Source organism: Sesamum indicum, linkage group LG7 (genome assembly GCF_026168435.1).
Source record: "Sesamum indicum cultivar Baizhima isolate 11 linkage group LG7, ASM2616843v1, whole genome shotgun sequence".
Classification (NCBI taxonomy): Eukaryota; Viridiplantae; Streptophyta; class Magnoliopsida; order Lamiales; family Pedaliaceae; genus Sesamum; species Sesamum indicum.
The window spans coordinates 15,197,217-15,215,168 of NC_142663.1; the positions used below are offsets into that span (position 1 = coordinate 15,197,217).

The 17,952-nt window shown below is 32.7% G+C and overlaps 2 protein-coding genes across 2 annotated transcripts; both read left to right on the forward strand.

Annotated features, from left to right (window-relative positions):
- Nucleotides 1–5,571: 5,571 nt before the first annotated feature.
- On the forward strand, nt 5,572–10,411 carry LOC105167046 (uncharacterized). Its single transcript, XM_020695436.2, has 7 exons — nt 5,572–6,219; nt 6,733–7,564; nt 7,800–8,079; nt 8,371–8,478; nt 8,643–8,921; nt 9,418–9,561; nt 10,114–10,411. Exons 1-7 carry the CDS (start codon nt 5,919–5,921, stop codon nt 10,300–10,302), a joined length of 2,133 nt encoding a protein of 710 aa, XP_020551095.1. The 5' UTR covers nt 5,572–5,918; the 3' UTR covers nt 10,303–10,411.
- A 3,008-nt stretch (nt 10,412–13,419) lies between these two features.
- LOC105167047 (uncharacterized) lies at nt 13,420–16,598 on the forward strand. The gene is made up of 6 exons (XM_088882409.1): nt 13,420–14,062; nt 15,108–15,236; nt 15,325–15,445; nt 15,545–15,626; nt 15,843–15,996; nt 16,093–16,598. Exons 1-6 carry the CDS (start codon nt 13,739–13,741, stop codon nt 16,231–16,233), a joined length of 951 nt encoding a protein of 316 aa, XP_088738535.1. The 5' UTR covers nt 13,420–13,738; the 3' UTR covers nt 16,234–16,598.
- Nucleotides 16,599–17,952: the final 1,354 nt, after the last annotated feature.

Below are 17,952 nucleotides of genomic sequence, written 5' to 3' on the forward strand. Positions count from 1 at the left end.
ACTATTCAATATAACCTTTTCTTTTAATTAAAGTTTTTAAATGTTGAGCTCTTCCTTTTTCTTTTCTTTATTCAAATAATTAAGGTTGTTTGAAATTGTCATGAAATATATCTACTCTTATTAAATTAAAATTATGTTTGGTATATTGACGTAGAAACACTGTGCATTATTTTTCTACCGTTTAGAGAGTGTTTCACATAGTTTATTCGAGATGTTTTAAAAGTTTAAATTTTTTAAATTTCATTTTTGGATAAATAAGATGTTATAGTTTATAAGATATCAAAGTGTAGGCATAATAAATTTTTTATATTATAATAATGACCAAAAGACCATCAAATTATAGAATTTAAAATTATATAAATAGATATTTTTGCTTTGGAAGAAAAAGTCAATTATATGAAGAATAAAAGTAAAAACAAACTTATAAAAATTTTGTCTTGGATGATAAGATTAAATAACTTAAAATAAATATGTGTTACACTCAATTTTTGTTTAAAGAGTTTATCAGGTACCAGAAAAATCTTATTTTGATATCTAATAAGCTTTCTCTTTTTTTAAAAAAAATATCAAACAATTTATAGAGCTTATAAACGCCCGAATATCTTATAAGATATTTGAAAAGCTTATAAGACCCTGGAATTCTTAATGTAATATCTTAAGTTTTTAGAAAAAAAATTACCAAATAATTTTTAGAACTTATAATCCCTCGAACATCTTATAGGATGTTAATCCAGGTCGAGATTCTCTGCGACTTAGAGCTGATATAGGCAATGACTTGGCAACAATTTGAATTATCAGTCTAACGAGTATCTTGAGTTGGGCTAGTGATGGTTGGCCTGCACGCACGACTCATTAGGCTAGTTGAGGTAGTTGTCAACTAAAACTCTCCGAAGCTTAACCCAACTAGGATATTGACTGTTGAGGTTATAACGAATCGCGTCGTTGTGTTTAAGTGATCTCACTATAGAGTGCGATCTCTCAATAATAAATGCATACCTGTTAAACGGACCCTCCAAATATTTATAAGCTTTATATGTCGAAATCTATACAGGCCACATGTGAGTAAGGCAACTGTCAGATGAATGTCAAATCAATAGTTGTCCAAGCGGGTCACTGGGTTAGCTCCACTCAACAAAAAATACACGGATCTATAAAGTATTTGAGCATTCTCTCATTTATTTAAGGACATTTATGTTTTTTTGCTGATTTAGCTTGTTTTTTCCGATCAAATATTTTGAAGAGTGAATAAATCTTTAAACATTTAAAGACATTTTAGAAAACTTATAAGTTGAAACAAATGGCCTCTTAATTGTGGAACCATAGCATCCATATTCAATATCAAAGAAAAATAGAAATTAAAAGCAATAAAAAGGCAATTTTGGGATGTAGCTGCATATCAACTTTATTCCTACCTCTATTCACATGAAAAAGTGAAAAGATGGTGTACCAAACAGAAACAGGGTTGTCTAAAGGCAAATTATGGGTGAGGATGACATGATAATCAATCATTCATGCTCCCTTCAAAACTAGTGTTTTTTTCACCAATAATCCAATCATATCCATATATATTTGATAGACCCCTCACCAAATCTCTAATCACTATTCCTACTTTCTTTTTTTTTTTTTCTAATTTATTTAAATAGTGGACCATAGTATTTTCCGGAATATGCTCCACACTTTTTAATTATTAGTACGATAACTATTTTTTAGTCCAACTAGTTCAATCATATATATTTTTTATTTTTTGTAACAATTGTTGGGATATAAATTTAAATGCAGTTGTAATCTATAAAAATATGTCACTTATTGATGATACAAAAATGAGATTGATTAAATTTTATTAATTAAAGTGTGATTTAGCACAATTACATTAGAGTCTTGTACAAGTTTTTTTTTTTTTTTTTTTCCTTTCCTTTCTCTTTTTTCTCCCATTTCTCAACGAGAAATGGAGGTATTTATATTAATACAACCGTATGCTAATTAAGATAAATAAGTGTAAAATACAACTTTATCGTTCATATCTATCTCTATTACATGGATAAAATTAACTGACCAAGGCTATTTCAGTAATTTGCTTATCCATGTTGATTTGGTAAGTCAATCGTTTTTTTTTTTTTTTCGGAATGTCAATATTTTTTTTTCTTTTTTATTTTTTTCTTTCTTCAACGCAATTTTCTTTTAGAATGGCGATATTTCATTTTTTAAGTTGATTTTTTTCTTCATCATTTTGATCGTAAATTGAATTGGATTTTTTATTGTTGCCACTATCAGATTTAATATTTATACACGTGATATGCATATAATAGTTTGAAATCAAATTTTGAGTGGATGCATATATATGTGTTGATTGCTTAAATTGGTACCAAGAGATGAAACTTCATCATTGTTATTGGCATTTAGAAGCAACTTAAACAGTCATTCCTCGTTATTTGTTTACTACTCTTAATTAACCTACACGCAATTAACCCTTCGCAAAATAGCAATACTCATAAGTCAGAGTTTCAAACTCAATTATTCGTGAACGAGGTTTGCTCCAGTGGTGAGGTTGAAATTTTATAATTAAAAGGTTATATGTTTAAATATATAGTCTATTTTTAAAGTAGTTTTTTGAATTCTTTTTTTATGTATCCTTTGAATATATTCATTTCTTTTGTTTTTAGTTTTCTTTGAGTATAATCGTTGATATGAAAATATAAATTTATTAAATTAATTTTTGAGTTTGAATGTACTAAGTGAGGTAATAATGAATTTAATTTCATAAAAAAAATTAATTATTCATTAATCATTATTGAAAATTGGTGGTAGATGAAAGAAGGGTAAGATATTTTTTTGAAGCAAAAAATAATTAAATTTTCTCTATTTTCTTGAGAAATCTTGCATTAACTTATCTAATTAAAATAATAGTATTTTATTTTTGGGTGTTTTTGTAAATGAAAGATATGGAAGGGCAACCTACCTAGTGACCCTATGGGCCTATTTCAACGTGACTACAAGGATTTCTCATTATCCTAAAATATTCGATTTGATTTATGGCTACTCTTCAAAGTACGAACCAATCAACGTAATTTTATTAATATGTAATAATAAATGAATCCATGATCAACTCTTGACTTGCAAAACTCGTTGATATTTAAATTAATTCGATTCCCGATTTACATGCACAATGCATTTCCACCTCGACTATCATCTTTATTATAGTGATCATACAGTATTATTAATTTTCTGTGTTTCAAAATTACTTAAAAATAAAAGAATATGCTTCGGATATACATCAATATAGTGAAGAAATACGCATAATGTAGATCATGAAAGTTAATATTAACTTGTATTATAAACTTTCATTAATTAATTAATCTTGTTTGTTGGCCTAAATGGCGAATCAGAATAATTAATCTTGTCGTGCAGCGGCGACAATTGAAATAATTAACTTATAATTAATTAAATTGTGTCTGATTTAATATTCTAAGAAAATAATTAGTAATGAGGATAGAGGAAGAATTTTGAAATAATTAGAAATGAAGTTCCATGATGAGCACCAACTTCTGGTGGTTAGTATTAGTTAAATTCTTATCCTGATAACATAATCTACCATTATTAAAATTCCCAACTTGTATTAAAAAAATATTGGACCATTCATAATACTTCCTAAAGTATAACATTTTGTCTAGAAAAAGTCAAATGAGGATTTTTTTTTTTAATAGCCAGCCAGACTTACCTTAAATAATAAAGCTCACTCCCCAAATTTAGAGATCTTGAATTCGAATTTAAATATATATTTGGTTGTTTTCATTAATAATAATAATAAAACCATTCATAAAAGAATACCATTTTGATTGCTTTATTTTTTTTTTTAAAAAAAAAAAACTGGCAACATAGTGATTTATATACAGTATTAGGGTGAATATCTAATTTGAAATGTAATAAAGTGATTAGATGTGTCCAGAAAAATATTCTTCCTTTTGAAAACAAAGGACCCATCTAATCCTTTTTTTTTTTTTTCTCAGGATTATTCGCTTATAAAACTTTATAGTATGTCTTAAAATGTTTATTTTCAATAATCTAAAATAAAATAAAAAGTTGATAAAATTTTTAATTTGTAGAAGACCGAAAAGCGTGTAGTATTGAAAATGATTGTAATGCAAACTTTGATGTCCATAAATTTAACAAGACAAGAAAATATTATAAATGAATTTCTTAAGGTTGATTCAATATTCGTGGTTCTTAAAGTTGATTCAAACGTTCGTGGGTAGAAAATCTTTACTTGAATCTCTAATTATTTACTTAAAGGTGCATTTGGATTTAAAGACAAGGTTTTGGAGAAAAAGATTTAATTTAAAATTTATCAATATTCAACAAAATATAGTTCAAAATTAGAGTGGAATAATTTGAAATTCTTTAAATTTATAATTATCCAAATAAATTTAAAAGATTTGTAGCAAGAATTTGAAATCCGTAGTTTTAAATCCTTCAATTTAAATGCAATATTAAGAAATACAATTTTTAATTTGGCAATTTTAAAGGTGGAACTTGGCATTTCAATCTTATTGATTTGAGTCTTCGATAACATTAATTTCAAAAATCTTGGGACTAATCCCGAATTAAAGTGTTACAAATTTAAAATATTTGGCTTGAACTTAATTATTTCTTTGGGGAATCAACTTTTCAACTATTTGCCAAGGTTGACTTGAGCTTTGATAAAGTTGATTCATGGTTGCACACTATAATCAGGAATTAAATATTGAATGTTTTTTTAATCTCCGTAACGAATGTCTTGACTTTTGACTTAAACATCATGGATCTCTTTAATTTGCGCTAGCTAGAGAGAATTTTCAGAACTTATTGGATTCTCTCCTATTTTGTAACTTTCACTTGCCTTTTGATATGTATCTTCACTTGTGTATTGATTTGTGTCTTGAGCTATCTTTTAATTTGTCTTAATTTATGTTATTGGTGGAAAAACACCATTAGTCACCAATTAACCCTATTTAACCTGAACTAAACCTATTCCAAATTAGAGAAAATTGTAGTTTTGGTTTTTATATATTAAGGTATTTTAATTTAATTTTATTTTTTATAATTTTCTCTTATTGCATCTTATAAATTAAAAACTTTTTCAATGTTAGTTTTATGTGTATTTTTATTCGATATTTATTGAAAAATGTTAATAATTTGGTTAATTATTGAACCAAAAATGTACATTAGGATTAACATTGAAAAAAAATATTTATAAATGTAATATGAAAAAATGATAATAAATAAGATTATTTTTTTCTAAAAAAAACACCAACACATAAAATGAAAAATGTAATTTTCGTCCCAAACAATTAAATTGTATGAGGATAGAATGGTCCCGAAACGTGCAAACGGCTAATTCTTATATAACTACACAAGAAACAAACCGGAATTCAAGACAAGAACTTTTGGGGAGAGAGAACCTAGATTACATCGAAATCCACGTGTCAAAATCTTGAACATACCACGTTCACTCTAAATTCACCGGGTCCCACCAGAAAAATACCACTCTCAGTTTAGATTTTAAAGTTGGTAATAGATCTTCTCCCTTTCGCTTCTCTTTTACAGAAAGTAAAAAGTCCTCTCTCTCTCTCTCTCTTTCTCTCTCTATATCTCTACATAATGTGTATGTACAAACTATATATGTATATATATATAGAGAGAGAGAATACATATTCAAACTAGTTTGTTTTTGTGTGTATATAGGTAGAGAGAGAGAGACAGACAGACAACGGACATGAGAACACCAACTGCTGATGGCCAAGATCATCATCAACTCCTCCCACTTTTGACCCTTCAGACAGCGGCATCCCACCCCAATCCCATGGGCTCCCCACTATTACTTCATCCCTCTCTGCGTTTTAGCTTTCTTTCTTGAATTCAATTCTCTCGGCTTCTTGCTTCTCATGGCAGAGCACGAACTCGAGTCCGTCTTGGAATTCTTGAGGAAGAATGGGTTGTCGGAGTCTGAATCAGCGCTGCTGGAGGATGTAATGGAGAAATCTCAACTGGGATCTTCTGAATTGGAGAGGTTCTTCTTCCCCATGCCCCCTCCGCCTCCGCCCCTCAGAATTCCGTCCGCTCACCGGCTGCTGCTCCCGCCGCCTCGGGCTGAGCTCTCTGATGGTACTGCTGACACCTCCAAGAGTTCGTCCGATGATGAGTTCGTGAGTTTGGGTTCTTCTACTACTGAATTATGTTCTTCTGGTATTCAAATCTTTTCTCTTTCCAGTTCCTTTTGTTTTCTTTTGTTTGATCAATTTTAGTCAATATTAGCTTCTTGTTTGTTCCTCTACTCAGTTATTAGATTAATTACTTCCATTTTTTAGCTTCACCTGTGAAGTATTTATAGTTCGTATTGATGCTTGGTCACTTGTGTGTTTCTTGGTAATTAAATCTACTAATTTGATAAATGTCTGGCTGTTTTTTCCATTTTTCTCCTGGGATTTTCTTTTATTTATACGAATTGGTGTTCTTTTCCATTAAAAGGAATCCTTCCAAATGAAGCCATCATATTTCTTGTCTGTCGAAAAATAAGGTTGGAATTATTAGTTACATCGGGGAATCTTGTTTAGGTCCTACATTAATTTGAACAGAATTTGTGCCATTATTCACTCTTTTTGGTTAGAACTTGAGTTTACGCAGTACTCCAAGTCACTTATTTGTGTATTGGTAGTATTTGACAATACTTTGTTACCATTTCTTTTCTCTTAATTCCAGAATTTACCAATCCATACGGTATCCGTACGACTCGTCCGACATCTCAGGCTTCGTCTGATAGGTTGTCTCAGTTTGGTACAGCTCGAGATTACCCCGATTTTGATATGCAAACTGACCTTTTCTGGTACAAGGAGAAAGATGAGGACTATGCTATGCCACCCCTCTTTGGAGGTCGAGATTTTGATGGCGACCCCAGCGAGGATAAATATGTCATGACCGTGCAAACGGAGGAACGCATAGACGATCAAGTCGCGTATAATTTCATTCCTGATGGAAGCACTAAGTATATAGAAAGTCGATGGGATTTTACCTCGAGGGATAATTTGAAAGACGAGGCTTACAAAGACTATTATGAATTGGGCGAACACTTTAGGCTTGAAGAAAGTGGTGAAAAGCGTGAGGGACATTGCACCAATTATAGTTGTTCGGCCCCTCTCTGTGCTTGTTGCAATGGTGCTGGAACTGTTTACACGCATGGCTCAAAAGAACACAAACTAGGAAATCTAAACGTAACGGATGACAACCGCGATCAAACAAGGACTCGATTAGCAGAAAATGACTCTAGCTTTGCCAATGAGAGGAATTCTACATATGATTGGTTCGAAGGTTTTGGTAATAACCTTGATGTTGGTACGGTTAAGAAGGATAGCCAGCTAAATGAGAATGACGATTATGACTTTATATATGATGAAGTAATTGCAAGTAAAAAACATGAGCCGAAAGTTGCTGTAAATGAAGAGAACGGTGCTACATCTGACGAGCTCCTGTTATATGAGACTAAGGAAGATGATTATGAGATATTCAACCTAAGAATCATACATAGGAAAAACAGGTGAGTAACTTACTGGTCTCACCTTCTATTTCTTCTGTGAGCAATTTGTTTCCACATTGTGAGTTCTGGGAAAATAAGAAGACTATATCAGACATCATGCTCGTCTGTAAGAAAGTTTGTAGTCATTCTTTCCTTTATTGACTACATCATTTGGTTCTTAATGGAAATTTTGAGTTTGTCTTTTGCAGGTTGATTTGTAGCATTCAGTTGAACTCATTTCTTATGCCATTCACAGGACCGGATTCGAGGAGAACAGGGACTTCCCGGTTGTGATGAATAGTATCATAGCGGGTAGATATTATGTTACGGAATTCCTTGGATCTGCCGCATTTAGCAAAGTCGTCCAGGCTCATGATCTTTACTCTGGAATGGATGTTTGCTTAAAGATCATTAAAAATGACAAGGACTTCTTCGATCAGAGCTTAGACGAGATCAAACTTCTGAAGTTTGTTAACAAGCACGATCCTGCTGATGAGCAGCACATTTTACGTCTTTATGACTACTTCTACTATCAGGTATGGCTAACATGATTAATGCTGTTATAGAAGAAATATAATGGACAGGAGTACCCTTCGCATTTCCTATTTATTTGAAATTTACGACACATATAAAAGAGAAATTTTATGCAATAAACTGGCTATCATAAGTTTGATTTTGATATTTCATTGTATAATATTAAATTGCTACCAAGGGTACATGCACGCACATGTATTCTACATGTAGAGCATCGTTGTATCTTCAAGAAATCACTCAAAGTTTTTGAATAATTCCTGATTGCATTATTTTCCATTTAACGTTTATTGCAGGAGCATCTATTTATTGTTACTGAACTTCTGCGAGCAAACTTGTATGAATTTCAGAAATACAACCGTGAATCTGGTGGAGAGCCGTATTTTACAATGCACAGGCTGCAGGTCTCATTCCACTAAATTTCTCATATCTCCACTTCTTAATTATAAATATATATGTATGTATGTATATGGTTGATATTGAAAATACTACTATTGGAAAAATAACAGGATAAGTCTATATTATCAGGCACAAACTGAAAATATTAAAGCTGCCTATGCCCTTGCAGGTGATAACCCGACAATGTTTGGAGGCAGTATTGTATCTCCATGATTTAGGAATCATTCACTGTGATCTGAAGCCAGAAAATATTCTGATCAAACGGTATAGAACATGCGAGATCAAGGTGATTGATCTTGGCAGCAGTTGCTTTCAGAATGACAATCTGTCCCTGTATGTACAATCTCGTTCGTATAGGGCTCCTGAGGTTATGTTAGGTCTTCCTTATGACCAGAAGATCGACCTGTGGTCTGTCGGGTGCATTTTGGCAGAATTGTGTTCTGGGGAGGTATGCCCTAGTATTCAAGCAGAAATCATAACCTGAACTGGGTTCGTCTGAATCCAACAAATTTGCAGCTATGTGATTCTTGTGCAATTTGAGGAGAGTGACAATGATAGGGCCAATGTAATAACACTTACTGTGTGACTAACTCGGTCTTGCCAAACCTGTTTTGGGAGAGAATTTCGTGTTTGAGTTGGTAATTAATGGCATGTTCCTTGGACATTATTAGTCATTACATGACATTCTTGAATCTTGCTATAGTTGTAAAGTATCATGTCATAACTTGCAACTTTAACATAGGTTTTCATAGTCGAGGTACTAGGTGTCTATGCAAAATTAAGAAAAGGATTGTTGACATGTTATTTAATTTCTGTTGTTTGAGTCGCTTTATTTTTCAAATTCTGTTATTCTTATGCTGCCTCATGTAATTATACAGATAAACCTGATCTGTTCGCGCATGTTTCATATTAGCATTTATATCGGTACTTTTGTGATATTCCAGGTTCTTTTTCCGAATGAACCAGTTGTAATGCTTCTTGCACGCATGATAGGGATGCTTGGTCCAATCGACATGGACATGCTGAAGAATGGCCAAGAGACACACAAGTACTTTACGAAAGAATATAATCTGTATTACATAGACGAGGTAAGTTCTGTATATAATGCCTGTTAGGTTTCTAGAAAGTTTTGGGTCTCTGTAACTCGTGGTTACTTAGTACTGATGAAACTTGGCAAAAGTTTGTCAGCTTATTTACCATGTAAGAGACTCTAATTTCAGCATGATGTGGGCAGGTTGTACCTCTTTTTTTTCAAATAAATAATTAAAATATGTCCAATCCTTAGGGATGTCTCTGTAATTATCTGGATTTGTTAAGGATCACTTTCTCTTTCCCATTGAATCTCTTCCATAGTAGTTCTTGCATTTGTTATGTTTGGAAAGTATTGCAATTCTTCTGGTTCTGCAATCAAGATTGCCTTTTACCTTAGTGATGTAATGATTATTGCTAATGTTGATGTCCAGTGTTGCTTTTCCGTTTATTAGGACCGAACCCTCCGTCCTACCTAGTCCTTGTTGGTCAGTTAATTGGAAACCTGGATTGAATATATGTCAACTTGATTGTTGTTCAATTGTTATGCATATCACCACCGAACCTAAGATATCCGGAATCCCTGTTAATGATTTGTTCTTATGTATTAGGATACGAATAAGATCGAGTACATTGTCCCCAAGGAGACATCACTGGAGCATCACCTGCAAATTTCAGATTCTTGCTTCATCGACTTCCTGAAACACATGCTTGAGATCAACCCCAACAGACGGCCTACTGCAAGAGAGGCGCTGCAGCATCCTTGGCTTTTGCATTCATACGAGGTTAATTCTTTCTGAGCTTTTTAAGTAGATAAAAATTTTGTATGAAACCTCCAAGAATGTGGGTTTGAAGAATGTCTTAACCAAAATGTTTCCTGTGAAGTAAAGAGATCATTCGCATGCTGTATATAGATGGTTTCCAACTTTATATTTCCTTCATAAAAATGCCCATATTAATTGGTATTCACCTTAATTGTCCGGACAGCATCAATTCTCGATTTACATTAATTGGTATTCACCTTAGTTATCAGCCGTTTGATAACAAATAATCAACATCATTAACATCATATGTTCATCTATCCATTGACAATTCATTTGGGTGCAAGTTTACATGGGCGATATCAAATTTTCCGTAAAACCTGATATTTTAGGTGTGGGTTGTAATTTGCTGTAAGAATGTCCGGACATAATTGTAATTAACCCTCCTAGGCCAAATTGGATTAAGACGGTAGGATAAGTTATCCAACGTGAACAACATTTGGGGAGTACGTTTAAACAACATTCGTCTGCTGAGGAAGTTTATCTCAATTGACGAAATTGAAGCCAAATAATTATAAAATTATGGATTCGAACTCTACCAACATAGAAATATAATAATAAATGTCTTTTTATTTTAATAATAGATATTTATTAAATATAATTATCTGACATTTCGATAGTTGTTAAATAGATACATGATATTAGATGGATAAAATAACAAAAAATAAATTGAATATAAAAAGTGGGTGTTTTTGCATTGGAGAAAATGTGTAGGAGTTATTTTGGGATGTGAGAAGTAGGATTAGGAAAGCCGCCAAAGCAGGAAGATTTGTCTCTTCTCATTGGCAGAATCCTCTTTTTCATGTGCTTCTTCTGGTGACTCGATACTGACACCGGATCACCCATCCTCCCTCTCTCTCACATCCTATTTTTCTGTACTTACAAAAGTAATCATCAACACTTGTTCACGTCCCAAATTAACTGACACCTTAATTTTCATAGCTCATAAATATTTTTAGTGCATCGCATATTCTGATATTTGTTGGGATATTGTGAGGTATTTGTTCGGACATGATGGAATATCACAACTATTTCTCTTTCACAATATGTGCTGGTCGCAACATGACGTAGCTCATGATCGCCCAATCGTTATGTATTGACGACATAATTAGTTAACGTAGTCAAATATCAAAATTCTAGAGAGGTTAAAGAGGTGGCTTTCTTGCATCTTAAATGTTGTCATTCAAGTTCAAAACTTGACTTCCATGCGTGTAACATTTTTTATAGCAGACATAACACTTAGAGGGTGTTTGGCTGAGCTTATAAATTTTTAAGTATATTTTATGAGATGATAGAGAGCTTATAAGCTCCACTAAAGTATTTAGCAATTTTTTCTTTAAGAGCTTATAAGATTACAAAATAAGATGTTTTGGATCTTATAAGCTCTTTAAAAAAAAATTAATTTTTTTTATAAGATCTTATAAGTTGTATAAAAACACCTCCTCTCTCTCTCTCTCTCACACACACACACACACTTTCTCTCTCTAGAATTAAAAAAAATATTATTTAATTTTTCTAACATTCAAAAAAGAGAAATATACTCAATTATTTAATAATAAATTATTATAGTTAAATAAAAATAAGACTAGTATTAATATTATATTTACAAAAAAAAAAGAAAATTTAAGACATTATAAATTACACGATTAGAAATAATCATTGCATGAACAAAAAAAATATACATTAATATTCGACTAGCATGAATGTATATATAAATTATTTTTATTCCAAAGTTTAGGTAATAATTCATCATTTTTTTTATTATAAAAAGATTATCTATTAATTTTTTTTTATTCAGAATTAAACCAATGTGTACTATTTATAAAAGTGTTTTAAATTTTTTTAAAGCAAAATATGTCAAGAAATAATAATTTATTTGATTCTAATAGTATCATGCCCATTTTAGTCATTTTATCAATAAAAGATCCTATTATGCCAAACACCCTAACATATTATAAGATGTTTCCACGTTTTATAAGTTTTAACATCTTATTTTATCCAAACACTTTAGGAGCTTATTTTTAAAATAAGATTCAACATCTTATAAATTACTAAAATATTTTAAAAAGCGTAGGAGCATATAAAATACTTTAAAAAAGTTTAGCCAAACACGCTCTTAATTTCTAATTCCACGTTAGTCTAAGATAATTGTATGATGATAATTTCAAGATATATCAATCATAGGATCGATGATATGGTAACATAGGATATCACAAATTAATGTAATAACTAAATGGAAACCAATTCTTTCTCTAATCATAGAATTTAATAGCTGTACAATACACAACAAGGAAATGACAATTTTAATATTATCGTTAATTATATATATCTAGTAACAAAACTGTTTATTATGTGACAATAAGAAATTTTATGATTTTAATAATCATTATTATTTTATATAAATTATTGTTAATATGAGATAATGACAAAAAAATATGCATAAAGTTGTCACTAAATACAATTAGTGATTCATGTATAGTGACGATTTAGCGACAATAAATAATAATTGTTATTATGTTATATTGTCAGTATAAATGGGTCATTAATTGTATTTAATGACAACTTTATAAATATTTTTTGTCATTAATAATTATATAGTGACAAAATAAAAAATACTGTCATTTAATATATATTATTAATAATAGTTTTAAAATTATCACTTAGTAGTTTGTCACTAATATTATTATTATTATTTTTTTTTGTAGTGATAGGTATCTATCTATGATATTTTTATTTTAGAGAATTAAATCCTAATCATCGACTTCTTATTTGATGTTTTTTTTATGATGATCATCTTTTTATCATGATAAGAGCATCTTTGTAATGGTAAGCAATGAGTCACTCAAATTATCAAAAATACATTTAATTTTTCCACTTTTTACTAAATTAAGAAAAGTTATGAAATATAATACTCTGCATAGATTCTTTTCCATTGTTACGTCAATTATATGTATATATATATATAGTATATTTATATTTATTAATTATTCAAATTTATATTAATAATAAATTTTATAGGAATCCATTGGAAATTATCATAAAAAATAAATAATTGTATTATTATGTATGCCATTACCATTTTTGGTCAGAGTGTTGATGGTCAACAAGGAAGTACGCTTGTGGGAGAGAGTCGCAATAAACAAGCACTTGTCTCTCTCATACTCTCACCCAGGGAGCGTGAAATCACGCTCCTCTTTAATGTAATCCTTCATAATTCATTTTTGTGTATCTGGAAATGATCGACAAAGCAAAGCCAAAGCCATCGCCTCCATCTTGACCACTCCTCCTTTCTTCCAAAACACACACACACACTCACTCACTCACTCACCGCGGCCAGCGGCGCGCACGGCAATCACTCAGGCGCATTTTAGTCTGTAGCGGAGTCCCATAGCTATCCGTACTCGCATATTCCACGATGGCGGAGATGGCGCCGGCCCAAGTGTATGCCCCACGGACGATACAGGTGTGGAGGACGCTGCTGAACTGGGTGGCTTTCGTCTTCCAGATCTTCGCTCAGATCCTGCGCGGTACCCCGTCGTTTACTCAGGTTCTTTCTTACGTCGGCCTACGCCATGGCTCGGTACTCTCTTCTGGACCGCCGCAGTTCAAGTCTTTGCCGGTAGTTGAGCTCCACGACTTCTCGGAAGAGCCTGAAGAGGCGCCGCTTCCGGCCGCTGCTCCTGTTGCCTGTGGTGGAGGGAGAGTGATTGGTGATTCCCCACCTTTGGAGAAACTAACGGTAAACTTTCTTTTGAGTTCAAATTTTGAATTTGAATTACTCCTAAATTTGTTGGATTACAGCGAGAGAAATATGGAAAGTTCTGCTTTAACGTTGACTTGGGCAACCACTTTAGATCATAGCTGTGTGATTCAATTTGTTTAGCAATTTCAGTTATAGAAAAAAAAAAAAAAAAAAAAAAAAAAAGAGGAACTGAGAAGTTGTGGTATCGGCTTGATAGGCACTGCTCCACATAGGTGCTGTGTACTGGAATATTATCGGGTGATACAAAATGAATGTATTATAGGGTGCTAAATATCTAAAAGATTAGTCAAAGTTATACAATAAAATACAAGTAGTTAATTACTATTCATTAGTATATATTAAGAAGTTTTAGAATAATTAAATTAAATATTGTTGTTGAGCATGAATTTAATAGAAAAATAAAATCTAATGATACCTTAAGTAGATCATATTGGAAATACTTGCATTGTAAAGAAGTATAACTTCACTAACGGATATGGGATTCACCAAAATACAATGATGTTGGATAGCCTATGATATTCCAACTGATCACATCATGGTATCAATGATATAAACCTATACTATTGGAATTATATACCCAAAAAAATATTATTAGATATTGAGGACGATACATATTTTCTCAGACAGGCCCTCACATATTGGCTGGTATCAGATATCGGCTTATACTTTGAACAATGATCGAAGGAACGGCATAATTTTGGGTAATTCAGAAGTTATTAGGTGTCGAGTATACGTTAAACAAATTGATTAGCTGCTTGCTTGTATTGCTTTTACTTCTCCGGTAAGGTTAGAAGTTGGAGGGAGAGCAAGTGAGACTGTAAGAAAAGAGAGGTAAATAATATTGTTTTCCTTCTATGTCGTTCAAATTATTTAGGACGAAGCATGTCTGTCCAAGAAATTTGTTCTTCAATGTAATATGAGGGGAATCATATGTATGCAATCTATTAGAATAAAAAAATGATTACTGCAAATGACATTCACAAATATAATGGCCAAAGTCACAACTATTTACTCTATATAGGTGGTTCTTGATTTGGATGAAACTCTGGTATGTGCATACGAGACATCGAGTTTGCCAGCTCTGCTACGTACTCAAGCCACAGAAGCTGGTTTAAAATGGTTCGAACTTGAATGCATCTCTTCTGACAAGGTGAGTTATAAACTCTTCATTAGATCTCAGCATTAGATTTCAGTTTGGATTTCTATTTTAGTACTTAATCTTTCGGTGGTGCTTCAAGGAATTTGAAGGAAAACCGAAGATCAACTATGTGACAGTGTTTGAACGTCCGGGAGTGAGGGATTTTCTAGACCAACTTAGTAAATTTGCCGATCTTGTGTTGTTTACTGCTGGACTTGAAGGTTTTCTCAACTCTACGATGCTATATCTTTCTTGGTTTTGAACTCAAAACTTTGGAAATTGTATTTACGTTTTATTGGGTTGCCATTTTTGTTTTGCAGGCTATGCTCGACCACTTGTTGATAGAATAGATGTTGAAAATCGGTTCAGTCTTAGACTTTATCGACCTTCGACCATTAGCACGTAAGTCAGCTGCTCCTCTATGGTGATAGCCCTGCTTCTTTTTATTTTTTTGTTATTTCTTGATTTTTTGTATTTAGAGATACTCCTCACTTTCTTTAAGGGGGCTTACTAGCTTCAAATATCTTAAATTTGAATTTTATAAGCTCTTGGACATGCATGCGTTCATGTATGTGAATACATCTGTTTGATATACCCACATGTTTGAGTTCGTCACAGGGAATACCGTGAACATGTAAAGGATCTATCCTGCTTGGCAAAAGACTTAAGCCGAATTGTCATTGTTGATAACAACCCTTTTAGTTTCTTGTTGCAACCATTAAATGGAATCCCATGCGTTCCCTTTTCAGCCGGACAACCTCAAGACGAGCAGGTACCTGTAATAAGTCTGACAAAAATTTTGCTCTTCCTGACATTGTTATATTACCCCCATCATTATGGCTAATTCCTATATCTGTCTGTTCGTTAGCTTTTGGAAGTCATACTTCCATTGCTCAAGCACCTTTCTCTGCAGAAAGATGTAAGACCCATGCTCTACGAGAAGTTCCACATGCCCGAATGGTTTCAGAAGCATGGAATTCCTGCTTTAGAGTGGACGAACATAGGATAAATTCATCATCCCCTTTGTCTGTTTCATATGCCGTAATTCCCGAGGTAATTATCCTTGTCGCAAGTTGTTGTCTCTAAACCTGGGGACAAAATTTTTGTATAGCATCATCCTGTGCGAGAATGCAGGTATTGATGAAATTCCAGAGATTGCCTCCTCGGCACGTTCCAATGTTGTACCATTGTGATTTGTGAAAAGCAAGATTCTAGTATAATGCTATTCATATATAGTCTCCGGCCTCATTTTCTGTAACTTCCTAGTGTTGTATGCTCTTGGCACAATAGATTACTGCTGGTCCTAATTTGTTTTCTTCCTCTGTACTATATTTTCAGATTTTTGAATGCAATACTTCTGTACATATTGGATCAGATTTCTGGCAGTTTTTAATCAAGAAATATCTTCACTTTAGTGAACCTAACATTGTACATCTGAGTTATGTGGGAACTATGAAACCATATAGTTTAAGGAATGTTTTTACCCAAAAAAAAAATTATGGTAAAATCAAACCAATCATACAATAAATATGACATACTTGCTATGCTATGTGATTGATATACTAATCACAAGAAGATTTGGCCATACCCGATCGGGGTCAGAATTTCCAATCGTTCTAGCATTATTGTCGCATTTTGAAGTCTGATCATTTTGATTAGTTTGGCTCCTTATGACAATGCTTGCTTTCTACAGTATGACTTATGGTCCAATAATTTCCATTTTTTTCCTTAACCCGCGTGCACAAGAAACGACATATGTTTTTGCGTCTGGTGGTCTGGGATGTTGTCGTTTTGTTTGTGTTGGGCCATTGTGGCGAAGTTTGATTGCTACAGTACTGATCCTCGTCAAATTCTTTACCGATTCTTTGCGTGCATGGTGTCGCATATGATGTTTGTAGCGGATTGCTTTGAATAGTGGACTGGGGAAAAAATAGAGCAGAAGAGAAAATCCTTACAATGAATTGTTCGTTGTTGGTGTGTGCTTCTTCTTTGGATGGTGTGATCCTCTCCGCAATGGGGTCTTTTCGACAGAGAGATTGACGTTGGAGTGATTTGTGTGGCAGTCTGGTTGTCTATTTGGTGATGGAATCGTGCGAGTGCGTTCGGCGTGTGGATTGATAGGCATGTGCTGGCTTTGATCGAATGTGCAGAGAGATAATATTGGATTGATTTTTTTTATTTTACATTGTATTATATTTTTATTTTATTTAATATATACACATCAAAATTATAATTTTTTTTTCTAAATAGAACATGGAACATGACTGAAAATAAAAAAATCCAATTGAAATGCCATGCTGGAAAGAGGTAGAATTCTTTTGTGAAAAACATATTTGACCATTTATTAATCTTAGGAAGGTAGCCGCGGCGGCGCCACTTCAACGACCACCGTCAGCTTGCAGCTTTATTGAGTAGAGATATTCTCCGGCAACATGATTCATTCTCATCTGGTAGACGGGCATTACTTTCTCCAAAAGGGCTGTAGACTGTAGTAAGTAAATCCAACCTCAATTTCCAAAAAGTACCTTTTTAAACATTGTTGCTGTAATCATCAACTCCTCTATTATTAAAAATTCGGACAATATCATGATTTCGTTTGTGAATTGAGGGACAGTGTGTGTTGGTCTGAAGCAGCAAACCCATGTTCCCAAACCTATACATGCAACACCACACACAACCTTTTTCAATTACTTCCAATCTGTACTGTCCCTCCGGATTTGAAAATTAT